Below are 27,867 nucleotides of genomic sequence, written 5' to 3'. Positions count from 1 at the left end.
CTCTGACCAATCAATAAGAACTGTGAGGTCCAAACTATGGCATCAGAACAAACCCCACATGAACACTCCAAAAGAGGCCCAGCTGGTTCCGTTCTGGGCTCTGACTCATGTTTGGGCTCCCGAGTCCAAGCTCAACATGTAGGTCCTCAGTAGGAAGGCTCTCTCCCAGCACCACCCAAGCCACCCTCCTTGCTGTTAATACAGCAGCGCTCAAGAGTGCTGCTGAAATACCTTTAGAGACTGCCTCCTCCATTCCAACCATTTATGGCCCATCTCTGAAGAAAACTGCTATTCCAGCCCCTAAAAGGTGCAGTGGGATCTTGATGTGAGTACTTCTGAACTGACCACAGTGTAAGGCAGGAGCACAAGCAGCAACCCTTCTTCAGGCTCTGGCCCTGCTCTCCCAGGTGAATGAGACCAGACTCATGCCAGACTCAGCTGACGAGATGTCAGCCCCTTCAACACACACACAGATGCACACTAGCTTTCTTTGCGCTTTTATCCAAACTACAAGTACATCACAGAGATCTGTGCCCAACCTGGAGCGTTCTTTACACATGGCTAAAATAAAAAAACCCCAGACAGGCAGAGGGAGCAGGGGCAAAGTCTCATCAAGTAGAGTTCATGCTGACAGGTCACTGTTATCAAATCTCTCCTGGTCATAGACCTCTGCTACCACCTTTCTTCCTGCAAACCAGCGCCCATTCAGAGCCTGAATGGCTTTGTGAGTCTCTGAGGCCATGGAGAACTCCACAAAGATCTTGACAATGATCTCTGCATCCTCCTCTTCTCCTTGCTTCTCCTGGTAGATGATGACTCTGTTTACAGCCCCAAATTTGCCACATTCTTCTGTCACTTCTCCCTCTAGGTCATCATCAATGTCCTTTGGATCCACCATGTTGCGAAGTACCATCACAGTGGACTGCAGAAAGAAGGAACAGTGAATTAACACACCTAAGAGATGTTGAGATTAAATTTGCAAAGCCACATCAGACTATACAGCATGCCTGAGCACCACCAGATATTCCAGTGCTATGGTATTACAAGCATATTGCATGAAACCAATAATGTCGCAGGTTCTCTGGGATAAATTAGTAAATTTTCTTCCCAGGCATCCAAAGCATGAACAAATCTCATTCACTACCAGTTATGTTGTGGCTGGCCTCAGTCAGGAAAGCTGTGTGCCACCTCTTGGGCTTTTCTTAAGACACATCTTTGAAGCACAAGTGACCTGGAGACCTTTATTTTTCTTGCTCTGTTACTATCCAGTTATTTTTCACTTTGTTTGTGGTGCTTCAACACCATGCTCATCGTTCTGGGTTTTTGGGGGTTTTGTTTTGTTTTTTGTTTTTTTTTTTCTTGAAAACTTTTCCTCATCTCTAAATAAAGTAGGATTAACCAGGTCTTTTATACTTCTGACAATTGATGGATGACCAGGTACTCTCACTATACAGGATAATAATACTATGAGTCAAGAGTGCCAGCAAGACCCTTCTCATACGTATGCCCTCCCTCAAGCCCTTTAGTGACTGAGCACCTCTCTCTATCTCAGAATGGCTGAAGTTGGACGGGACAATGGGAGGGCACGTCCGAGCTCCCAAGCTCAAGCAGGGCCACCTAGAGTTGCCCAGGACCATGTCCAAATTACTTTTGAATACCTCAAAGGATAGAGACTCCACAACCTCTCTGGGCAGCCTCCGTTTTTGTGCATTACACCCAACTCTACCACATCCCTTCCTCCCAACTCTGGCCCTGCTCAACATCATAGGCTAGCAGACATGGCATTTCAGGTTCAGGATAATTTCAAAAATACTTGTCCCAGTTCTTATTCATGTCTATATAACAGCCATTAAGGGCCTACTAAAAAAAGAGCAAAACCAGAAGGTACTTCTAGGTTGAGAATGCTAAGCAAATTTGAGAATGGTGTAGTTTAAGACTCTTTTTCGACATTGCTAAACTTTTTTTTAGGGAAGGAAGGAATCCAAATTAATTGGATTATTTCGAAAATTGGATGCTAAATCAGAAGCTTGAAGATGTATTTAAAATTATGTACACTTTGAAAATAAATAAATAGCTAACTAATGTAAGAGAAGATCAGGTTCATGACCACCTCAGGAACCTGAACATGCACAATTCTATGGGACCTGGTGAGATGCATCCCCAGAGTCCTGCAGGAATTGGCTGATGTAGTTGCCAAACCACTCTCCACGATATTGGAAAAGTCCTGGCAGTCAGGTGAAGTCCCTGGAGACTGGAAAAAGAGAATTATTGCACCCATTTTTAAAAAAGGGGAGCAAGGAGGACCCTGGGAACTATTGACCAGTCAGCCTCACCTCTGTGCCTGGGAAGATCATGGAACACATCCTCCTAGAAGCTATGCTAAGGCACATGGAGGACAGAGAGGTGATTCAAGACAGCCATAGCATGGCTTCACCAAGGGCAAGCCCTGCCTGACCAACCTACTGGCATTCTATGATGGAGTGACCACATTAGTGGGCAAGGGAAGAGCTACCAACGTCATCTATCTGGACATCTGAAAGGCCTTTGACGCAATCCCCCACAACATCCTTCCCTCTAACTTGTAGAGATGGATCTGATGGGAGGAATGTTGGGTGGATGAGGAATTCATTTGGATGGCCACATCCAGAGGATAGTGGTCAATGGCTGAACGTCTAGATGGAGATCGGTGACGAGCGGTGTCCCTCAGAGGTTTGTATTGGGACCAGTACGCTTTAATATCTTCATCAGTGACAGACAGTGGGATCGAGTGCACTCTCAGCAAGTTTGCAGATGACACCAAGCTGACTGGTGCAGTTGACACACCTGAGGGACAGGATGTCATCGAGGGGGACCTGGAGTAGCTTGAGGAATGGGCCCATGTGAACCCCATGAGGTTCAACAAGGCCAAGTACAGGGAACTGCACCTGGGTCAGGGCAGCCCCCGATATCAGTACAAGCTGGGTGGTGAAGGGATGGAGAGCAGCCCTGCCGAGAAGGACTTGCGGGTACTGGCGTATGAAAAGCTGGACATGAGCCGGCAATGTGCACTCGCCAACTGTATCCTGGGCTGCATGCATCCAAAGCAACGTAGCCAGCAGGTCGAAGGAGGGGATTCTGCCCCTCTACTCGATGAGACCCCCCTGCAGTGCTGCATCCAGCTCTGGAGCCCTCAGCACAGGAGAGACACGGACCTGCTGGAGTGGGGCTGCCAGCAGAGGCCACAGAAATGCTCCAAGGGCTGGAACAGCTCTGCTGTGAGGACAGGCTGAGAGAGTTGGGGCTGTTCAGCCTGGAGAAGGCTCTGGGGAGACCTTACTGCAGCCTTCCAGTACTTAAAGGGAGCCTATAAGAAAGATGAGGACAGACTTTTCAGCAGGGCCTGTAGTGACAGGACAAGGGGTAACGGTTTTAAACTAGAAGAGGGCAGATTTAGACTAGATCCAAGGAAGAAATTTTTGACAATGAGGGTGGTGAAACCCTGGCCCAGGTTGCCCAGAGAGGTGGTAGATGCCACATCCCTGGAAACATCCCAGGTCAGGTTGGATGGGGTTCTGAGCAACCTGCTCTAGTTGAAGATGTCCCTGCACATGGCAGGGCAGTGGACTAGATAGCCTTGAAAGGTTCCTTCCAACCCAAGGATTCTAAGATTCTATGATTTCTATGAACTCGTTTGTGTTCTCCCTTAAGAAATGAACATCAGCATTATCCCTATTTTGCAAACAGAGAAGGAATATTGTCAATTCAGTGTTAAAGCTCAGGAAACCTGTGTGTCAGACAGGAAACTCAATCATACACAGGAACAAACCTCTTCTCATCAGGCTTCTTGTTTGCACATGACATTATTAATACAGCCCCTTTCAAGACCTAAAAAAAAAAAATCTATGAATCTATTTTCTGTTTAGTCTTCTGACTCATTCTATAATGCATTCTTGTCCTCTTTCTCATTGTATCTTCCATGAAATTTTGTTTTCTGAACACCTCAGAATATCGTCCTGCAGTAAAAGGTTGTGGGGAGAAGTTGGACTCCGTAGTTTGGAATAGATTGCCCCGACAATGTGCCAGTCTCACTTCTTTAATTATAAGCCAAAAGACCATCATGGTTTGCTTTAATGATGCTGAGTAAAAACACCATTTAATCAGAGACACCTCCTAGCCAAGCATCTTCTGGCCTAGTGACTGACTGGTCTAAGCCCTCAGAAAAACTCTGAGAAGATCCTGAAGGCAGAATAAGAACCATCACAAGCAGGTAGCCTTTGTAGTCCCACGTGAGCTCTGTGGAGTACCTACAATACGTGCTGCAGGAAGCCTGTACCACATACAAGACTGCATAGCTATATCACATTAAGACAGATTATAAACCTAGTGGTCTCATTTGCTGACAACTTCAACCAGCTCAGGGCAGTCACACTGCACTCACCTCCTGTTTACGAAGCAGTTTCTGCATCACCATATGACGGGCACTGCTGCCAGATATGCTCATGTGTTCCTGTTCACTCAGCATCTCTGGCCTCTCTGACTCCTGGAATACCTCCTCTTCTTCCTTTTCCTTTTTGACCTCCATCAGACCCAATGCTGGGGGACTAGCCAGGATAGGATTCACAACTCCCACTTGTGGAATAGTGACAGGAATGGGAGGTCGGGCAGGGGTTACACCTGTAAGAGTACAACCTTTGTAGCATAAAGAAAAGAACTCATGTTCTGCAACATTTGGATATGCACCAGCCAGGGATAAAGAGGATTACAGAATCTAGATGGTTTTATGTGCTCTGCACCAACAACGACCAGAGAGACATAAGCAGCAACTTAGCATAGAGGATGTAAGCATTCAATAAATGCATCACATACTTGTGCAAGAAGGGAGATAGAGTGCAGGATTTTGCACAGGGTTAACAACTATCTAGATTTTCACTGAGTGCCATGCAATCCTGCTGTGAAGTTCATGTCCCTGTCATATCTATTGTATACCAAAATAAATTCCTGTTATACTGCACAAATAAAAAAATAAAAGTTCTTGACAAAGCAGAGCAAGGAGGAAGATTTCAGCTTCAAATTCTCCTTAGTTGTGACCCCAGCTACAGAGAACCATGCTTTGTAACAAGTAAACAAGTGACAAAATGAAGAGTAAACATACCTGTAATAACTCCTGGTGCTTGTGCTGCCATTACAGCCTGTGGCAATGCCCCTAATGGCTGGGCCAGAGTCAGTGCTGGAGATACTAGCCCAGGGGTTGCCAAAGTGCCAAGAACTGCAGCTCCTGCCACTGCTTCCTGTAAGACCAAAAAAAAAAAAAAAAAAAGGTATTAATTCTGCATCAAGAGTCATGCTATGGGTGCAGTCAGCTGCAGCTGAGCTTTTTTCACATTTAAGAAATACCAGATATATAGGTTCTGAGGATGACAGTTCTCCAGTGCTACTATAAAATAAAAAGTATGCCACTCAGCCCACTAGAGAAATGTAGAAACTACGAGACACCAAGCCTTGGAAGAGAAATGTTCTCTTGCAATGCAAATTTCACCCATCCCCTCAATCTCCTAGGTAAGTTACTGAATGAAAGACACCAAGGGATTCAATACATGACTTGAAAGATGCAGGCCATTCCAGAGCAAGAGGAATCTCTACTTGTTTCCACCTTCTACACAAGTAAAGCTTTTTACTGATGCTAAGGAATGTGATCCATTTAAAAAGATTGATGGGAGCTAGCATCCCACTCCCTATGATGACAGCACCAGAGCGCTGGGGCCTTGTGACAAAGCTGGTGAGGGAACTCTTACAGCTTCAGTTTTTCCTAAGTGATCTGGTGCAATGTTAATCCTTGTCTGATTCAAGAAGGAATGCTGTAGTCAAAAACACTACTGCAAGCACACGGGACAGGGCAAGGGAGAACACAATACTGCTATTCTCAAAAGGTGCACAATTTACATCAGTTTAAACCAAAAATCTTATCTCTGTAGTCTTCATTCTTTAGATACAGACAGCAACACAGCACTGAAACTGGCCTGCATAATCATACCAACTGCAAACAACTATCACATTAGTAAATTTTTCAGTGATAACAATTATATAACTAACTTTTGCCTCCATAATTTTGACTGGCAACACCCTACTGAACTTTACCTCCTTCAATGACTGGAAACTTTCTTCAAGCTTCCAGCCTTGAGAATTGAAGCATTTTATAACCACTTCCTTTTGTCCGTGTTGTCCATACCTCTTCTCCCATCCCATTACCTACTTGCCTCCATACACACTCGTATTTGAGCAAAAATCTAATGCGCCTTTCAGCATTTTTCTACAGTTATACCAAGCCAAACTTTTCTATTTTTTTTTTCAATTTTCCCAATAATTGCAGTACTTCTCTATACCTTCTATAAATATCTAAGTCTAGAAGACCAGAATTCAAACAACACTTGAGATGAACACCCAGCTAAGTGATAAAACACTTCCATAAAACTACTGAAAATAATATGCCTAAAATACACTCTAGGACACACCTCCACCCACCCTGCTTTTTATTATTGCTTTCCAGGCTATTATACTCATGATTTAGTTACCCATATCCTTCTCTTATTTTCATGGGGCTCCTATAAGCCCCGACACCATGGAGCAAAAAATTCTAAGGTTTTGTTCCTAAATGCAGTATCTTGTATTCTACTACTAATAGCTGCATATATTTCCTAATCCAATCTGCTGCAACATTCCAATTCTCCTCTACATTAGTAATGCATCTCATCTCTGTGTTGCCAACTAATTCCATTAGTACTCTTCTCCTAATGCTTTGAATAAGGTCGCCAATTTTTATTGGATATGAAGCAAGATGTATCTAAGTAATTTCACCAGAGTGAAGGGTCAGCAATTTGCAGCACAGCTCATTTCCATCTCTTCTTCTCACTTGCCTAGGCATCTCAAAATTCATTGTAATCCTGTCGGTCTTGTCTAACAGCTTTTCATAGAGGTCTCCACCAACTCTGTTGATAGGATAGACTTATACTTTGTTGGTAAAAAAAAAAAAAAGTAACAGAAAGTTATGTTCATCTAGCAGGGGTATTCCCCTAAAACACCCAAACATTTTGCATATCTGTTTCTTTTGAAAAATTCCGTCCTTCCTTTAAAGCTTGTTTTCAAGCTTTCCATAGCACTGGGGTGAGAACGAAGTCTGCAAAGACCAGTTTTCTGTGCTATCTTAAATACAATTATCATGTTTGCTACTCTTCAGCCATACAGCAATAGCCCTGAAATGACAGGCTTACTACAAAAAAAACGCAAAAACTATTAAGTGTACATCTGCACATGACAAACTCTGAGCTTTACATGCACCTAGGATACAGCAATCCCACCTGCATCATTAGCCAGTCTGCTTTATGCTTCTAATGAAGGGGAAAAATGCTTATGTAAGCATTCAGTGCTGTAACAAGACCATCATAATTTTTTACTACACTGGTCATTAACTGCTCCCCACTTTTTACTTAAATGGCTAAAGAAACTTTTCCTGATAGCTTTAATTACTTAACCTTCTTTTGCAAGACTGACTTTTTTAGTGTGACTATCAAGATATTAATCATCTTTGCTACCCAATACCTCTCTCTTCATAGTTTCATTTAAGTGCAGAGACACCTCCTCCTTCCTTGGCTGGCGTGCTAATTCCACACTAAAGTTGCAGTTCTGATTGCAGATCCAAAGTTTTATCTCAGACTTAAGCTTCTCTCTCATGTCCATTTCTTTCTAAACTAAACTAAGTTTACTAACTAGCTCATGTTTAAAAAAACTGTGAAATTAAAGTCCTTACAGACGGTGACTGAGTACACTCTTATTTAAAAAGTAAGCCATTTCATACAAGAACTATGCTAGGAGCATAAATCAGAGATACTGCCTTCTGTAACTGTTCTTACTCTTTTCCCTAGTCATCTGTAACTACCCACATGGCAAATCAGACAGGTTACCGAGATCTAGGTAAAAGTCTAAGTACCATGTCTTACTACCATGTCTAAGTAAAGGCCAACAAGACTGCTGAGTAACTCTAAGGTCTTTCACAGCTTATGTATTTTTCTATATATGGAATTTCAAATTTTCCTCACGGCAACAAATCCTGCAGTATTTCGCAGAAAGAAACAGTAAGATTTATCCATGTCTGTAACAGATCTCTACCATTTTATTTAACAGTAGTTAATAGTTCTTTCCAAAGTGATTTTGATCCAAATAATTCTTCTAACCATACCTCAACTTCCTTCCTTAGTTGACTGCAGGGGTTTCCAGACTTGTGGACTTTTTACTGGGGACAAGCAAACCACCTGAGAGCCTCACAGTGGCAACTCCTCCCCACTTGTGCCTTTACCTTGTGATTAAGAGAAATATTTTCAAAAAAAGAGCTGTTTACAAAATTAACTCCAGTCAGCTGATTAGAAGCACATATAGGCTGCACATCTCAGCAATTTTTTGCTTGAGAGCATCCAAGAACCAACAGTGCTGGAACTTGTTTCTTTCATAGACTATGGTGACACGGGGAGATTCTGCTGCCCAAGGCAAGGAAGACAGACACAGATATGGGGGTTTGCTTTGAAAGGCAATATTATCATAGAATCATGGAATGGTTTGTGTTGGAAGGGACCTTTCAAGGTCTTCTAGTCCAACCTCCCTGCAATAAGCAGGGACATCTTCAACTAGAGCAAGTTGCTCAGAGCCCCGTCCAACCTGACCTGGAATGTTTCCAGGGCTCGGGCATCTTCCTCCATCAGTGCCTATTGGTCATAGCCAGGAGCTTCTGTTACTTCAAGCAAACTAAATCTGAGAACCACTAGACTCCTGCATCAACATCCAATTCTGCTCAATCACTGCATTTCCTCGTTTCTGAACAGCCTAAAGCCATTACAGTCATCTTCCACCTTACTACACAGTCTTTTCAACAACAGCATTGCTCACACGACTTATTACCACTCTCAATAGTTTGCGCCCTTTTACGTACTGTCATGCATTCTTTTAGCCTCTACTACAACCACTTCTCTAAGCACTGTTTTGCCTACCCACACAAAGAATCCCCCACCATTTCTTTAACTAAAGCTCTGATTAGCTGTGCCAGACTTCATTCCAAAATGCCAGCGTATCAGATCCTCACAAGTGTCAACAGCAAGCTTCTACATGTGAAGTCTTAGGAACACAGTATGATCGAGGCCAAGGGCTTTCATTCAAACTAGTGAATACAGCTGGCTGGAACAGTTTGCATACTTGTTTCTAGCAGGGTCACAACAATCATCCACTTGGTTGAGTATACCAGCCTTACCTGTGCTGTGATCTTTGCTGTAGCAGCTGCTGCAGCAACAGCTGCTGCTGGAGGTAATCCTCCTGGCGTAGCAGGTGTCAGGAGAGGCATCGGAGGAGTCACAGCTTTACCAACACGGAGATATTGACCCCCAAGGTCAAAGAGGTTCATAGAGGAAACAGCATCCTGAGAAGACTGTGCTTTCTCATATTCTGCAGTAAGAAAAAGGAATATTTACAACTGATCCATTTTACTCCTAAACTCAACCACTCTCTCATTGCACAATTGTGATTTGTATTTGCAAAAAACAACTGCTTAGAGTTTCGGTGAGAAGACTCTGAGTGCTTAGCTCGCTCATCTCGCCCCTCCGATCACACAAGCACTGTTGAGAACAGTCAGCACAGCAAGATCTCTCAACCTACATAACAGTGAGTAAAAATATCTGGCTATTAATTATATTTCTAAGTTCAGGCACGGATCTGCTCCAAATTCATTTCTATCCCATTGCTTAATGTAATTCTTCCACTAGAGTTAAAAAAAAAAAAAAGAGATGAGGATGCTCCCGATGACTTTCCCTACCCCACAACAAATACCAGACAGCCATTTTACCAATGAAACCATAGCCTTTGTGTTTTCCTGTTGTGGGATCCCTGGCTAGCGTGCAGGACTTAATCTTCCCAAAGGCCTCAAACACACTCTTGATGTCATCATCTGAAAGGTCCTGATGAACAGATGCCACATAGATGCGGTTGAAAGCCCGTGCCTCTTCTGCTAGCTGGTCTATAATTGGCTGCGCCTGACCTATATTACTAGGTCTACCAACCTGCAACGAACACCACAAACAGTCTGTTAAGCATTCTGAAGAGCAGCAGCATGACTCACCAAGAGTTACAGCAGACAAGCATTCACCCATCTGACTGCCTTTTCAAACCAAGTAACACCTCATAAGGCCAAGGGCAACAGCTCTGGCATACAACTTGTGCTAAGGGGGATTCCTGATGTACTGAGAGCCTGGACAGACTCTGCTCTCTCCTCCACTATTATTTTCCCCATGTGTTCCCTGACCTGCCAGAGACCAACTTCCAGGAACTGAAAACAATACTGAAAGCAAAACACAATGCTTCTATATACCTTTAAAGGCTCCTAAAACCCACTTGGAAATCAGACACTGCAGATATGCAGAGTGTATACCAGAGATATAAATGCAAGATATAAAACACTTTGCAGAAAATGCTAGTTTCCACCACCAATTTCAATCCCCAAAGTTTCACTTTTGCAAGATTCCCTCTTACTGATTAAAAAAAAAAAAAAAAAACACCACAGCTACAATCCTTTGTTCCTTTCTGTTTGCTCCTTTTTGTATGGCAAGAGTGGACTGTTACTTGGAAGTTCCTGGCACTACTGACAGGCACAACAAAAGCCTGATGGTATTTATCTACCATCGACACAGGTACAGTAAGACAGCACTGTCAAAATATCAAGAATCACCTTTGTTTTGTCCTCAAGAGACTTCCATTCCATGTGCAGGTGGAAAAAAACTGAGCTGGCTTACCAGAACAAGTTTCTAAGTTTTATTAGCATGTTGGGTTTTTCTCCTCAGAGAGAAAGGAACACAGACCCACTACGTATGAAATGCATTGAATATCAAGGTCTATCAGGTAACAGACTTTAGGTTATCTTCTACATCAGTGCTGTGGGAAGCATTTCTAGGCATAAAGCCATTACTCACAGTACAGAAAACTAAGCATTTTCAGAGCATGCCTGCTACTCACCTTTATATTTCTTCCCCCCAGCATGACAGAATTCATCTGCTCCAAGGCCAGCTGAGCGGCTTCAGGTACCTCATATTCCACAAAAGCAAAACCCTAAGACAGAAAGATACATTTATTGAACCATACCAGCTGACTCGTCTCGAATCTAGTGCCAAGCTAACGCAGCCAAGACTTCCCACATACCAGATTCCTACTATCATGGCCTGAGAATATGTTTCATTAATGAAGCTTTTTATTAAAGCAGAAAATTGCACGCTGAAGCACTGACACAAGGCTAGCTGTTTCCAGAGCCTCTCATACTTAGAGGCCTAGTAGCAATAGGCCACCACAAAGAGGACTGCAAGCTGTTCGGCATCTTTCGTGCACACCACTCCCATGCACATCTGGTTCCCACTACAGAATCCTGCAAAGCTAAGTAAAGCAGGCAGCTACAAACATGTATCTCAATGTTGAAGTGCTAAAAGCAGCCTGCTTTCTACAAGGATAAAGGCTCCTCCTTTTCCTGTATATATTCATGAAGGCCTTGGAGAGAAGAAAAACACATCACTCGAGGGCTATTAACCAACCTTGTGTTTCATCGTAACAGAGTCCCAGGACATATCAATGCTTTTTATAGGTCCAAATGGGGCAAAGGCCTGGCGAATAGTATCTTCTCCCAGTTCATAGTATATGGAGCCCACATACACACGACACATGATGGCCAGGGCGCGCTGCCTCTGAGCTGCCATCTGTATTGGAAAGAAGAACTGGCTGGTTAGATCAGGGGGTGATCATGGATGTCAGGACCTCCTTCCCCTTCCTCCTTCCCTCCCAGGAGCTATGACCCAACAGCAGGTAGCTCCTCACTGGGCTGCAGCACAGCCTGGCACACGTAGTAATAAAGAAGTGTTTTCCTGCTCAATGCACAGACTGCTGGAGCGGATAAGCAGTACAGCTCACTCCCAGGGGCAGTCAAATCTTTGATGGGGTCTGCCACCTCAGGAGCCTTAACTCTAACCCCATCAATAAGGTCTAACCCTCCCCAGCCTGATCCCATCTCCAGCAACACTTGCAGGAGGAGGAAATAACTTCATTCTAGGACAGCTTCCCCCTCCAGGCAGCAAAGGTCTCAATTCTAGACACTATTAGGAATCCCTCCCATTCCCTCCCACAAGGGGCAGCAAGAGATCCAGTATTGGGCACCACCTCGTCACTCCCTCCCCCCACCCCATCCTCCCAGTAGCAAAGGATCTGGAACTGGGTACCTCCTCCCCACTCCCTCAAGCATCACACACCACCTCCTCCCCCCCAGCCCCAGGCAGTAAGAGATCCAGTACTAGGCACCACTTCCACCGCACAGTTCAAAAGCAAAGCAAAAAAAAAAAAAAATTAAATGGTTAAATGAAACTTCTTAGTTAAGTGTGTGGTGCTAGTACTTATCACTGCCTGCTGTTACTGGCTCAGATAGTGGTGCAGCCCCCAAAGACTCCGCCCTTATCAGTTTCGGTGCAGAGAAGGTCTCTGTGCTATTTTCTCCTAAGTATGCCTGAAAACCTGTTTGCAAGACAAATCCAGAAATTTCTTACGGCAGGTATCCAAAATAGCAGTATATTCTTCAATTAATTTTCACCCTTATTGCAATTCTAGAATTGCTACTACTAATGAATATTATCCTAGGAAGATGCTGCCTATAAAAAAAAAAAAAAATCACAGGTTTGGCCAGCATATCCTAGCAGCACGTCTTGGGACCAAGGCAGAAATTAAGTCTCTCTAGAGGCAGCTCCCTGTGATCAGCAAGACTGAATTAGTGCATTGGAGATATGCACAGGGCTTCATTCCTGTTCTGCATGGAACAGATAGAACAAACGTAAAGCAGTAAGGGCTACGGACTGTTGCAGAGTAGGCAAATGCAGCATTAAGCTTGATGCCTCTCCCTTCCCAGCACCACAGTGCTTGGCACCAAAGCAGGGAGCTCTGAACAACCACCTCTTCCCCACCACCGCTGTTTAGGAGGGTCTTTAATCAAGGCCTTTACAAGAGGCCTACTTTCAGAATGCCATAACAAGCATGAGCACAATGAGCTCTGACGTGTCTGGGGATGCTGCAACTCAAATGGCAAACAGAATGGAGAGCATTTTATCTGTGATAGTCACAGAAGCATGGACACAAAATGTACCTGAAGAAATCCTTCTTCCTCATAATACCTGTATGTGGGTGACATTGACCATAGGAGAAAAGAAACTGTAAAGGTTCAACTCCTATTATTCAATACAGCAGGGATACTATAAACAGGAACGATTCTCACCCCATACTGCTGCTCCTGAAGTGATATTAAGCTTGCCTCTTGACTGGGTTTAAGTATTTCATACAGTTAAAAATAAGCTGGTTTTCAATTTACTCTGCAATGCTGTGACTAGGAGGACTATGGCACGTGTACATGCAGGACAGCTGACATGTTGTCTCCCAGGTTCTCCAACACATTCTCAGCTTTGGTGCAGGAAAGCCAGTGATCAGTAGCCCCTCAGTCTGTGCAGTGTGTCCCTTCACAGGTTCAGAGCCATCACCATTCTAACCCCAAGTGTCTGAGTGAAGTGCCTCCCCATGGTGCCACAGACTGTGATAAAAATTTTAGTGTTTTACTAGGAGTGCTTCTTGACAAGACACTGCAGCCTTACAACAGGCAGAGAGATTTTTCACCTTCTGAGGGGTATGTATATACAAAGAGGACATTCCCTCTTTTCAGTTATCAATGCAACAGGTGCAAGAAACATGGTGTTTGTCCTCTCCCATGGAAGCAACCTTTACAGGAGGAAATCCACATCTTACCCTGCTGCAGAGATCCTAACAAAATATGTGGGTTGGAGTTAGGAGGACTGTTACATCAGCAACATATTAAACATTTGGACCTACAAAAGGCAGAACTGAGGTGGACTGTGATGACTACAGGCATATGTGGATCACTAACAGGAATCAGTAGCATCAAGTTAGGAGAACGATGCAATGGACACCTGTGAACTAAGCACATGACAGTGTCAGAAACTCATTATTAGAAATACCATTGTTTCTACTAGCTACACTAAGTAGATTTTTACTGGCCACTGGCTCTCTTTCTCCATCCATAAAAACGGAGTTTAAAGTATCTGCAACCTTCATAAAGGCACCAGGTAGTAGTTGCATCTATGTAATGTTGCTGTTAAGTCCTTATGAAGATTATTTTAAGGACAAGCCAAAATATTATCTTTGAGTGCTCCTTTAAACAAAGGAGGTGACGCAAAAACATCATCACTAGCTTCAATTTTAATACAACAACGCCAGGAAATTGTGCTCATCTTGCTGAAGTGACATGGAAATCTTGAGCTGTAATACTTGGAGGGTTAAGTAGACAGGACGCTTTAATCACAAGCACTAAGATACTGCAATGGGAAGTTCAGGCTGCACTTCCTTCATGTAGGAATTGATGAATCTTGTCAACAGGAAAAAAGTGTTGGACAGAGGTCTGTTTGCATTTTCTACATTCCTGATGGGCTTTGGGACAAAGCATTTGCTGAGGACAGGGTATCCTAAACTACACTGAACTGTACCACAGCCAAATGATTAAAAGCAGACTCCTGCTTCTAGGTTCTGTCCCATCAGTAGTCTCTGACTCCCTAGAGAAGAGGAAAAGGATTCACAATACTGACTATGCCCTTGAGGCTAATGAGAAATTAAACATTTCCTGTTACATTACTAGTACACACCTTTCATCTGTTGCCCAGCTGTGAATAATGAGCCAATTTTTTTCAAGGAAAATTGATGGAGTTAAGCTATCAAGTAAGCACCTACATTAACTGGTAGAAGTTTCTCAGGCATGAGGGTTCAGAAACCAGCTATGCCAAATTCACATTGAGATGTATGCTTCTATTCTATTCCAAACTTACAAACCCCCATAAATTTATTTTGGCTCCCCTGCTGACACACTACCTACTGTGGCAGTGTTAAAGGAGAGAAAACAGGTGATTTTAGCTTTAGTGCTTCTTTCATTTTGGAGTACAAGCCTCTGGTTGTGTTTTACACCAAGCAGAAATACTATATTCCAGCAAGATGGAAAAATATTTACAAATTTACAAATGAACCTTTGCATGCAGAGTGGAGCTTACAGGACACTTTTTGCAATGGCCATTGTCCAACATGTCTAGGAAAAAGGAGGGGATGCATAATCCCAGGTAATTAAGCTCTTCATGGCATCTGATTAGAAATTCCAGCACTAAAGGACTGTACAGATTCTCTGAGTAGTCCTGCAGTTCTGTTACTTCCATCCTGTTTTTTCTTTACTTGAAACATGCCATATTCACCTAGTCTGGAAACATGCACAGTAAGAGCAGTCTTCCATCTGGGCTACAATATGTTCTGCAAACCTATAGTGCCCCAGTCCTCCCCAGCACTTTAGCTGCCAGGTCTTCAGTGCTGTAAGTTTGCTTCATAAGAAATTGCCCATTTGCGAGTTACCTTGGCAGTTAGTTTTAGGTCAGGACCTCAGAACTGTAGCATCCCTAGAAATGCAGCTCCCACAATTTCACAGGTGTGTTCAGAACTGTTGGAAATCTAAAGCTTTCTTTGCCAACTGACTCCAGGACCCCGACTGCCAGTGTCACAGCAGACTGCACCCAGCCTAGGGTCTTCCTCTGGGGAGTTTACACTTTGCCTCTGCTTGCTGTGCTTGTCCATAACAGGTGGGTATGTGGGAGGGTTGTGCTGGGTTGAATTAAGAGCATTGTATTACCACTACATACTTCCCCACTCTAGGCCCTGACTAAGACAAAGTGCCCAAGAAGAAGTGAATATGTCTATTGACCGATTGTAAAGGTGAGAGAGGATCTCCAAAGCCCATTGTCACTGCTGCCATCTGAAAGACAGTAAAGACAGAGTTCAGTCTGTTGGAGCTGAGCATACTACGGCTGTTTGTAAAAACTCAAGCAGAGCGGCGGCACAGGGAACCTGCGAGAGAGGCCTCTCCTTCCTTGCCCCTCACTGCCTGGTCCCAAGGACTGTCCAGCGCTGGGACCCTGCAGATTCCAGTCCCACCAGGTCAGGGTGGAGTTGTGCTGCTGCCACTGCCTCAGGAAGCAGGGTCTTCTCCCAGGGGGGACTCAAGGCAATAGTAACCTCTGCAACCACTGTCGTTGATTCACCCCCAGCATTTAAAAAGGAGCCCCTCAACTAGATCAGACACTCAGAAACATGCACAGCCCTGAAAGGCCAGAGCTGCCTAATGTGGCAAGCACATCCACAGTGATGCTTCACTAGAAAAAAATCCAACATCCCAAAGCCATTATTCTGGGCTTCCTAACTTTGAGTAGAAGGCAGTGAGACGTGTTCAAGAAACCTCTGAAGGAAGGGAGACTTAAATAGCAGTTACAGGTTCTCCCAGTACATAGGCATTCCAGCACTAGCAGGAATAGCCAACAGAACTTCTCTGAAATTGAGAGTGCACCTGCATAAAGGGGAAGGAAATGGGGTAGCACTGTCAGTAACACAGGAGAGACAGGTACCTTCCCTTCAAGCAGAAGAGATGGTGAAAGGATACTGTTCCCAGTAATCCTAGACACCACCTTAAATGTAAGTTGAAATTGAAACCCACAGCAAATTCATTGGCTTCTGGCATTTCAAGAAGCATTTGCCCAGCCAACAGGAGAGAAACTCTTAAAAATTTACTCTTCAAATGAGTGAAATTTGGGGGTAATTTGTGCAGGTAAAGGGGGTTTTTTTAGTGAGCTGAAGATGCTATATTTCATTTTCACTGTGGAAACACAAGTACAGGTATCTGGCTCCAGGCAGGCCTCAGGGCTGTGCTCTGGTTCTAAGTGCAAAAAGAACTCCACCTTGTTGGGGAGAGTAAGACACAGAAGGAGCATCTCAGAGGGTCTCTCACCTGAAGATTGGTGAGCTGCTGTTGCTGGTGGGCGATGGTTTGCTTCACCAGCACACTCTTGATACTCTGCTCCATCGCATACTTCTTTGCCTAGAAAGAAACACAGACTCTGTAGTCATAGGACAACACCACAGAGCAGGGAACGATGTTTGATTTTACACCAGTGTTCTCCAGAACCACACAACTAGCTGCCAGTGGAACTTTTCGGCGCTCCAGCCCTAAGCACTACGGCACTGTACAGTAGCCAGCGGCCAACAGCTTACTAACATCTTGGTCTGCATCTCGGAGTCGTGAGCCCTGAAATACAGCATAATGCTTGAGCAGAGGATTGTATGGACTCAATCTGCAGCAAGTGCAATGTTAGGAAAGCAGCATGCACTACACACTTAGCATTTCCCCTCTTCCGCCCTCTGCCCCTTAGATCCCACCATAGCACCTTACCTGCTGGGATGAGGGCAGGACAGATAGCCTCCTTCAAGTCCTTTCCACTCAGAGAACATCTGGACAAAGAGGTTCTACAAAAGGGAAGGGGGCTCCAAATCCCCATGTCCAGTCCCTTACTAGGCACTCCTCCTCTCTGTTCTTATCACATGTGGCCTATTCTAGTTTGGAGAACCCACTGCTTTTGCTCACTAAAATGCTCCAGCTCTCCTTCTCTGCTTCCTAGCCTGTAGACACAAGACTGATTGGTCTTTTTCTTTCAGTCTTTTACAAATTTGACAAAGCCTGAGCTTTACACCCAGTGGTGCTGACATGGAGGCTCTCTGTCAAGGGAGACCTAATACCCACATATGTGCCTATTCCCAAGGGATGGTACAAACACATTCAGCCAACCCCTCAGGCACCTGCTTTCCATGGCTGTACGTGTTTGGGAGGTGCCAGGGAACGGCAGGCTCTAAATCGTGGATTTGAGACGTGTGCTTCGGAAACCTGGAAATGGACAACGGGATTTACATCTGTCAGCTATGGAGAAGCCAGAGGAAACGAGGCCGTTTCACACTGTGAGCCAAACAACACACACACAAGCAGCTTCAACATTATGGGAACATTCACACAAAGCCTACCTAGAACAATACTTTACTTGCCTCACCAGAGTACAGAAGACACCTAGCCCACAGCTCCCATATTCCCTGGTTTTGTTTTCCTTCCCCTCTTTTCCCAACTCTGCTCTCCTCTCAGTATGCCAGGCATCACTCACTCCCATCAGGAAAGTGGGCCAGAAGTCAGCAGTAACCTCCCCACCAGCTGTACAAAACAGGACCAACAACCAGAAGTCAGAGCTGGACTGATTAGAACAGGTTGGCTCAAATAGGTTGAGAATACTTGCTGCATGCTACTGGGTCTCTTTACAACATGGGAAGGAGCATAAGGGAAAAAGAGAGGTATTTTGTGATGTGTTCTTGTCTGGACAGAATAAAAGACCAGCTGGAGCGTATCAGAATCCTACTTCTTGTGGAGCACAGGCTGCTCCTTGCAGCAACTTTGTGATAGTTGCATATTGTCTCAGAATTACAACATGATCTTAAGATGTTATTTACTTATGATTTTCATTTTTTTTTTGTTAAAAACACTTTCCCCACCCCAACAGAAAATTCCACATCATGCTCCCCAAAAAGCATCTATAAACTCCAAACCAAAACAAGTAATTGTTGGGCACAAATTTGAAAGTGTGAATGCACACACAGCATGGTCATTACCCCATACATATTCTTCGTAAGCGAGTTCCCTTTCGTAACATCAGTAACAGATGCTCATTTAAAAAAAAAAAAAAAAAAAAAACACAAAACTTAAAAACCCCAAACAAACAAGAGTGCTAAGAAGCAAATTCATATCAGTTTTACTCACTTTCTGGAGAGCTTCCTGCTGTTCTGGTGTAAGGGGAGGAAGCCCCAGCTTAGCTGCCGTGCTTTGTCCATTTTCCATCTTAATGGACTCCGTACCCTGAGAAAAATAGAAAATACTCATGGAAAAACTGTTCTCACAAAAGTGACCAATTTCTTCATTCCCAGAAACCGACAGCACTTAACATCAGAATGTCACAGTTGGCTAAAAAGGCTTCTCAAACCTATTAGTAATTCAGGAAAACCTGTTAACATTCTAGACACTCCCTATGAGAGAGATATGCCATCAACTGTACAAACTGATGAACATGCTGATACTTTAAAAAGAGTTCCCTAACCACGAGATTTGCAGTTAAAAGAAAGTCTTCACTTACATCATCTCCATCCTACCTCTCAACATTCAAACTCTGTCAAATGTACTCATCTATTTCCTCCTTCCATCTCTTCCTATACTGGTTTGTCACTCTGTTTCTCAAGTTCTCTTTTAAAATCCTCTCTGAAACTTTTCCAGATCTCACATACTGTTCCAGGTACTGAGTAACAAAGAAGCACTATTCTCATACTTAGTATGAGATGCACACTACCTGCACATGCAGATTCCCAAATCCAACATCAGAACAGGTCTAGAAAGAGGCTTGTGGGCCACTGAACTGACTTTTCACGGTTTCAGATACACATGTAGTTATCAAATGTTAGCCCTCTTTGTTTTAGGTATTATACTGACTTCTCTAACTCATGTTCATGTTTTACACTGAAGTCCATTCCTGGGAAACAACTGGTCAATTATTCCTACCATTTTAAGTAACAGTAGGTTTCTCTAAGGTATAGCTATCAATCTGGTTTTGGTTAAAGTGATTCGGCAGCTTATATCTTTCTGGTAAGCATCCACCAACTTGTATGCTCAGGGAGTCATTCTTTGACACCCCAGAACTGCCATCATATTATTTCCAGTCAAAATAGGGTTCATCACTAAAAGCCTATTAACAGATGTCTCACTTCTCCAGTAAAAAAAAAGTAAACACTCTGTAACAAGCACAGTATAGAAGAAAGGAACAGACCCATTCAGATGGCAAAACAAAATTGGCTCTCCTGGCATAGGAACAAAGCTGCCACTTGGAAAAAGATATAATATCAAAGTAATTGGCATTTTAGCAGAAGGAACAGCAAGTATTCCCGCTAATTTGGTTCCTATTCATTCAGAACAATCACTTGCTCATGGTACTAGTGGTACTGGCTAGCAACGTAGATGCTTCCTGTGGGCACAAAGTCTCTGAAAGATTGCTGATCTCCTCCTACAGGAAAGAAAAAAACTTACAGGTTCATTAAGATTTTACAAACATAATACCAAAATGCAGAACGGCAAAAAATTTTTGGCTACAGGTGACAGAGAAAAAAACCACATCTTTCAGAAGCAAAAGATCCTGCAACATGGTTGCAGACAAACTGTATGTTTCATTGCATCCTCTTTATCTTACCACAAAGCAAAGGGGAACACTGATAAACAGACAAGCTGCTGCAACAACTCTCAACAAGATATAACAGAACTGTCAGACCCTGGGAACTACCAACCCATCAGCCTCACCTCTGTGCCTGGGAAGATCATGGAACACATCCTCCTAGAAGCTATGCTAAAGCACATGGAAGACAGGGAGGTGATTCAAGACAGCCATAGCATGGCTTCACCAAGGGCAAGCCCTGCCTGACCAACCTACTGGCATTCTATGATGGAGTGACCACATTAGTGGGCAAGGGAAGAGCTACCAATGTCATCTATCTGGACTTCTGAAAGGCCTTTGACGCAATCCCCCACAACATCCTTCCCTCTAACTTGTAGAGATGGATCTGATGGGAGGAATGTTGGGTGGATGAGGAATTCATTTGGATGGCCACATCCAGAGGATAGTGGTCAATGGCTGAATGTCCAGATGGAGATCGGTGACAAACGGTGTCCCTCAGGGGTTTGTATTGGGACCAGTACGCTTTAATATCTTCATCAGTGACACAGACAGTGGGATTGAGTGCACCCTCAGCAAGTTTGCAGACGACACCAAGCTGACTGGTGCGTTTGACACGCCTGAGGGACAGGATGCCATCCAGAGGGATCTAGACAAGCTCGAGGAATGGGCCCATGTGAACCCCATGAAGTTCAACAAGGACAAGTACAGGGTCCTGCCCCTGGGTCAGGGCAACCCCCAGTATCAATACAGGCTGGGGGATGAAGGGATGGAGAGCAGCCCCATGGAGAAGGACTTGGGGGTCCTGCGGGATGAAAACCTGGACACGAGCCGGCAATCTGCGCTCACAGACCAGAAGGCCAACTGTATCCTGGACTGTATTCCAAAGCAGTGTGCCCAGCAGGTCGAGGGAGGAGATTCTGTCCCTCTGCTCCGCCCTGGTGAGACCCCTCCCTGTGCAGTGCTGCATCCAGCTCTGGAGTCCTCAGCACAGGAGAGACATGGATCCATTGGAGCGGGGCCAGCAGAGGCCACAGAAATGCTCAAAGGGCTGGAACAGCTCTGCTGTGAGGCCAGGCTGAGAGAGTTGGGGTTGTTCAGCCTGGAGAAGAGAAGGCTCCAGGGATACCTTAATGCAGCCTTTCTTATAAGCTGCCTTTAAGTACTGAAAGATGGGGACAAACTTTGCAGCAGGGCCTGTAGCAATAGGACAAGGGGTAGTGGTTTTAAACTAAAAGAGGGTAGATTTTGACTAGATCCAAGGAAGACATTTTTGACAGTGAGGGTGGTGAAACCCTGGCACAGGTTCCCCAGAGAAGTGGTAGATGCCCCATCCCTGGAAATGTTCAAGGTCAGGTTAGATGGGGCTCTGAGCAACCTGCTCTAGTTGAAGATGTCCTTGTTCACTGCAGTGGGCTTGGACTAGATGGCCTTAAAAGGTTCCTTCCAACCCAAAGATTCTATGAGTCTATATATATAATATAGCTGAGAGATTCAGGTAGAAGTACACACATTTTCACAAAGAGAGCCATACATAACACATCTTACTGCTCAAGACAACACCAGTCCAGTTCCTGCACTGTGGCTACTGTGATAATACTCAGTAGACAACAGACCAGTCACCCTTTTCCTCCAGAATCACAAGTTCCCTGAAAGTCCAATTTTACACCTATGATACTTTCATATTTTTTCTATATATTGATATGTACAATGTTGTTTGTGACGGGGAGGAAGAGTACAAAATATTTAAGATACTGTGGAAGCAATTCATGTGGTTGAAGTAAATGACATACCACCTAAATACAAATGAAGCTCAAGCACATTCACATGGTATTCTCAATTTAGGGTAATAATTTAGATTTTTAAAATTACCCTGAAAGTAACAGAAATTGCCAAGTTCAAGAAGTAAACAGCAGCAGAGAAAGAAAAAAAGCTGCTTCTCATGTATTCTCAGGAGGCACCTTGGCACAAGCACAGGCCCAAGGAAACAATCCCCAAGTCCTCTTACAAAAAAGGAATGGAACACAGAGCACAAGAGCCCCAAAACTCAAGGCCTCCTAAGCGTCTGCTTTACCTGTAGCAATTCCCAGTTCTAGCTGTGAGAAGCTCCACTGTGACAGCCCTTCAATACCAAGACCATTAAGTACCTACCATGAAGGCTGCAATCCCCAGCTGTACCTGCTGGCCTGTTTGTTCTTGTTGCCCATACAGTGGGCACACAACTGTGACATGAGAGTTCTGCACAATAAAGCTCCTCAGCTGACACCCCTCTAAGCTGCCAGAGGGACTCTGCACCTACTTTTCCTTCGAGGCAGGGCTGCCACAAATCCTTTCCTCCAACTGATCAGGGGTAGGGATTGATGCCAAATGCTGCTTAGTCAGCTCAATTTTTTTTTATTTTACTCACTGGGTATAAAGCGAGGCCACATTCCTCTTAAGTAGGTAAACCCTAATGAGTACATGCAGGGAAAAAAGGCTACTTTACAATCTGTCACAGTATACACAGTCAGATTCTCCCCACCATACACACATTACTTTGTATGTTCTAACATACTAAATACAATATTTGCCATCACGTCACGCAGTCATTCTTTATCTTGAGATCCTCTGACAATTCATTTACCTAAGTGGCAGTGACTGTTGGACTAGAAACCTCTCATGGGGTAAACTGTGTTCATTGTCCCAACAGAATCTTGTCCATTTCTTGTGAGGATGCAGAGCAGGACTGGTCTGACCGATTCACACACTGCACCACAGGGGAAACTATTTTCCTACCAAATCAATGCAACAGAAGTGAGAGTGTGACGGCAGCACACTAGTCCCATCATTGGAACCATCCATTTCACAACCTTACCACCTTCTTGGCTTAAAGCAGCAGGATCTGGACCTGCCTTTGTTCTTCACATTAAGTTCTGTCTGTATCGTCCATCAAAACCAGAACTAATTTCTTCTCTCAACATTCACCATCAACCACTTAAAATACCAGAATGGACAAATATCCTAATCTGTTCAGCAGTCGGCACAGATTAGGCTGAACAGACTTGTGTCTGTGAACACTACTGGTTTCAGCATAAAAATTATCGTGGAAAAATCTAAGTTAATAGCAGAAAACAAGATTTTCTTTTTTAAGTACTTCCTTTACCAACTGCAAAGTTTCTCCCACATTAGTCCACTTGTCTCAGTCTACTGGTGACTGCAACCTCCATGCTGCCTCCTACCAGCCTACAACAATTCCTTTGTTCTTTAGTCAGACTATTAAACTGTTAAGGATGAGGAGTGGGAGCTCACCTACCTTGAAAGTAAAGAAAGCTGCAGGAGGAGTTTGCTGATGTTCAGGGAGGTATGTCCTAGATGATTCTTACTCTCTATTTTATAGCAAGAATTGAGACTTCTGTTTTTTGCATTCAGTCCTAAGTTCACCATAAGGTGTTTGTTAGCATTTTCTAGGATCAATGAACATAGAGCAGATGCAAAATAAACCCTACTAGCATACAAACATGTTCTACAAGCATCTGAATACAATGTTCTAGAGTTGCACTTACTTCATTGGTCCCTTCAGATCAAAGTTCAATAGCTACACTGAATAACACACAAGAACCTAAGGGGAATAAAAGTGCAAGAGAAGAAAGTTGACACATGAATAAGTAAAGAGGTAGTTGGAACCATTTAATGGCTGCAAATTGGGACACTCAAGTACACACTACAGATCAAAAGATACTATTGCATAGTCCACATGCAAATTGAAAACAACTGTCAGCAAAGCCATATAGTAATGGTGATATGTGTGGCACAGGAAAGCTACATCATCTCCAAGATTCATTTTGATTGTGGATAATAAAACCCCCCAACACTCTTGTTCTCAACCAACTTGATGAAAATATGTGTTCCACCCAGCTCTCCTGGCTCCCCTTTCCATTTGTTTACATCTTACATATATGCTACCGTACAGTCAACTCCAGAGACTTCCTCAGTTTTCTGCAGACAATTTAAAAAGCCCACAGCTTTTTCTATTGCTATTTCCATTTTCTCTCGGCTTTTAAAAATTGAATTATTGCAATTTAGAAGCTATGAGACTGGGGAGAATAAAAACATAGTGGAAAGACTATCAAATTTAACCGTTCACAATAAAAAAAAGCTACTCCATTGATTAGATTTTGTTATGATTCTTTAAAGACTATTACATATCTACATTTAACGTAATTTAGACATTTGAGCTCATTAAATGGCATAGCTTCTGAAAACCAATTGATAACATCCAGTCTCCAGCATGGAGAGTAAAAACCAAAACTAACGATGAAGTGATCTAGAAGTGCCAAACAGCGTCCAAGAAGCCAGACCCAGGCACTACTGGTTCCAAGCTCTTTGTCAACATAACCCTCTGGAAAGAAACCAAAGATACATGCCTTTGCTGATCAATGGTACAGCTGTAACAAAAATGTATCACGTATCCTTTCTTCAAGGGAGACTACCACCCTCCGTTACTCCGGTCTATCTGAAAACCGGCAGATTTTGTAAAATAATCCCAATCTCTATCACCATTCACAGAGAACCGAGACTATTGCTTCTCTCTTTCCTGGCACCTTAGGTTAATACCACTACCAAGAAAGGACTCAGCACAATTAATTTGCATCTGCTAGGCAGTAACGTAGGAGTAACTGTTGAGAATCAGTTGGTTCTTTATACTAAGGCTGGCCACCTTGAAAACCGCCTGATTTAAATGCACTGCAACATTTAGAAGTGAACAAGAAAAATGGGAGAGAAGTTGACAACAGAAGCAGGAGAATAGGAGCTTCTTTTAAAAGAGAAATAAATAGAAACTGTATACCTGTTGCTATGAACATTGCTTCTGAGCGTTGCTTGGCCCTTTAAGGTGGATTGAACTCCAAGAGTTCAGGCACATTCGTTGGAAATTTATTACATGGCTGAGAATTTCTCTGAAGTATAAACACACACAAGAGAAAGAAAAACACAGAATCTTATTTATTTTAGGAACCATAACAAGCAAACAACACGAAAATTAAACAAAACAGGTGGAAAAAGGACTGATACCTGGACAGTATACTCAGTTTAATCCTTGCTCTACCACCTTCATCAGTGCTTGGGAATCTGTATTCATCTAAGTATTTGCATGCTACAACACTCCACACCAGCCGTGAAGCTGGAAGAAGCATCACCTGAGTGCCTGGTCAAAGGCAATGTTTTTACTTGCACAATAGGTTATTTTACAGAAAAGGTCCTTCTGTACATATCTTAGTATTTTGCCCTTGTTTACTCTCTAAATCGTCATTGATTCAGCTGTAAGCTCTGTAACTTTGCAAGTCTTTCTGTGCACAATGATCTTTTACTATTAATTAATTTCTTTAGCAATTACTCCTTTCTACCTCCTACAGAATACTTTTTTTTCCAAATGGGAGTAGCAATGATAGCGAGTTATTTATTCCATTACTGTTAGCACATGCAACTAATGTACTGCCAAAATCTAGAGCATGGGGCATGTCCAAGTTTCTTCCCCTGTCCTACCAGATGTCTTCTACAGAGAACAGGCAGGGATTAAAACCTTTCAAAATGTTCTAGCATCTCACAACCAAACTATTTACATGACTGCGTATTTGACCAGTAATATCTCTTCTATTTAAATGAACAATGAAATTCTATGACAAATTTTTTACTAATGTTGCCCAGTAGCATAACATAGTTCTTCCAGAGCACCAAATTCTATGCAAACCCAACATCTGAAAACGTGAAAAAATCTTAAATACATGCACACAAGTGATCTATGTACCCTTGAAACAATTCCTTGTGATGCCTTTTCACCACATTTGATAGAACTCCTCCCTGCTGAATCAGCACTGAGAAATAAGAAAAGTCTTCTAGATGTTACCTTCATATGCAGTATGCTCTGCATTATCACTTATCTCGCATGGAACCTAGAAATGACCTGCACCTCAATTTTAGACTCTCAAAGGAAGAAAACTAGTGTTCCTGACAAGCTACAATACAGTGCTAAAATAAAGACGCACATGATGCTCTTTTTCTTGACTACAAGCAGGAAAGTAAGACACAAGGAAATAGACTCCTTCCTTCTTCCTGAAAGGGATCACCACTTCCCCTGACCATTATCTCACCTTCTTACTGGACAAATCCTTCAGCTAAGCCTTCTCCATTTAATGCAGTCATAGACCACACAGTAAGTGCAGCGAGAGAGCTTACATACAACATCCATGCTGGGTTTCTCTAAACCACAAGCTCTTTCCACCACTTGCTCTTAGCAAAAGATAGCTCTCTTGCTCTTATTTGACACTGGCAAAAGTCATTTTGGAGCCTGACAATGTGAAATATGATTGAAACTCTTGAGATTCCCAACACAGCTTATCTCATAGGTAACAAAAGTTTGCTGCCAATAAAAAAAGCTCATGAAATCCAAGCAGGATAAATGCTACATCCCACACCTGGGACAGACTAACCCCCTGCAATGGTCCAGGCCAAGGAGTAGCCCTGTGGAGAAGGAACTATGGGTCTCAGTGATCAGCAGGCTAAATGTGAGTCACCTTCCTTGGGGCCAGAGTGCACTATGAACAGCAGCCTGGGATGCATCAACAGGAACAGAGCCCACAGAGGCAGTAGTGATCCCCCCTCCACTCAGCACTCCTTAGACCACACCTAGATACTGCACCACTTCTGGACACCCCCCCACCCCCCCAATATTAATTATGGATCAACTGCAGCAAGTCCAAAGGGCCACCAAGACCATGGAGGGGCTGAAGCACTTGCCCTTTAAGGAGAGGCCAAAGGAACTGGATTATTTAAATAACACTCAGGACTGCTACAGTAACCTGTGATGCTGTATGCTAAAAGTCTACCGGGCAGTATCCAGTAACCATTTCCACAATTAATCCCTCTAGGATGAGAGCCTCATAAATGGTGCTAAGTTAAAGCCTCACAAACAGCTGCTCCAGAACCCACCACAAGCCAGGGCTGAACCCCCTGGGAGGCTACGGCAAGGCAGGGGGAGGCCTGAACATGCAAAGCAAGAAGCTCCTCAGGCAGACTGACTGCAGGCTGCTCCTCTTTCCTTATCACCCTCCAAATGAAAGCTCCAGCCATCTGTAGCACCAAGCTGAGCTGGCAGACACTTCACATATACACGATTTTCCCCCCATAATTACTTCTCAGCTGCTTAAAAATTAATCATCCTGATAAGGAGCATTACAGTAATTTCATCCTATTAAAATACAAACACAAATCCTGTCTACACATCAGTGCTCCAGAACTGCACAGAACATGTAAGTGAACTTAATTTTGGTTCGTAAAACTTGCTGTCACTGAAGTCACCAACAGAGAACATAGATAATTTGTCCTTTTCTGTAGGAGAGATACAACTCAGCTGTGAGACAGGCAAGCAATCGCACATGAGTATATTACATGATGGCAAAAAGGGCTAACGATATGACTGAATGCACAGAAATAACACCGTAGTGTTTTTATCCTTATAAATGGAACTGGTGAGACAAATAAATACATACGGTATCTATCCATTTCTGGTGTGTGTGTGTGTGTATATCTATTTTTAAAGAATGTCAGGAGTCTGGAAAGAGTGTAGGAAAAACACAGAAGTGATGCAGAAAAGTTCACAAGACCAAGAAATCACAGAGATACCAAACCGAAA

General features: G+C 43.5%; 1 protein-coding gene across 2 annotated transcripts; it reads right to left on the bottom strand.

Annotated features, from left to right (window-relative positions):
* Positions 1-417: 417 nt before the first annotated feature.
* Positions 418-19,251, bottom strand: PUF60 (poly(U) binding splicing factor 60). Of its 2 annotated transcripts, XM_081996927.1 has the most exons (10): positions 18,752-19,251; positions 16,907-16,996; positions 15,830-15,880; positions 11,586-11,747; positions 11,020-11,112; positions 9,857-10,070; positions 9,269-9,459; positions 5,132-5,267; positions 4,418-4,653; positions 418-922 (listed from the first exon to the last, which is right to left on the bottom strand). In XM_081996927.1, exons 1-10 carry the CDS (start codon positions 18,869-18,871, stop codon positions 623-625), a joined length of 1,593 nt encoding a protein of 530 aa, XP_081853053.1. In that variant the 5' UTR covers positions 18,872-19,251; the 3' UTR covers positions 418-622. The 2 variants fall into 2 exon arrangements, with proteins under 2 accessions (XP_081853053.1, XP_081853054.1); XM_081996928.1 differs by lacking the exon at positions 15,830-15,880.
* Positions 19,252-27,867: the final 8,616 nt, after the last annotated feature.

Source organism: Phaethon aethereus (genome assembly GCF_964289735.1).
Source record: "Phaethon aethereus genome assembly, chromosome: 2".
Taxonomy (NCBI): domain Eukaryota; kingdom Metazoa; phylum Chordata; class Aves; order Phaethontiformes; family Phaethontidae; genus Phaethon; species Phaethon aethereus.
This window is presented reverse-complemented; position numbering and strand designations above follow the sequence as displayed.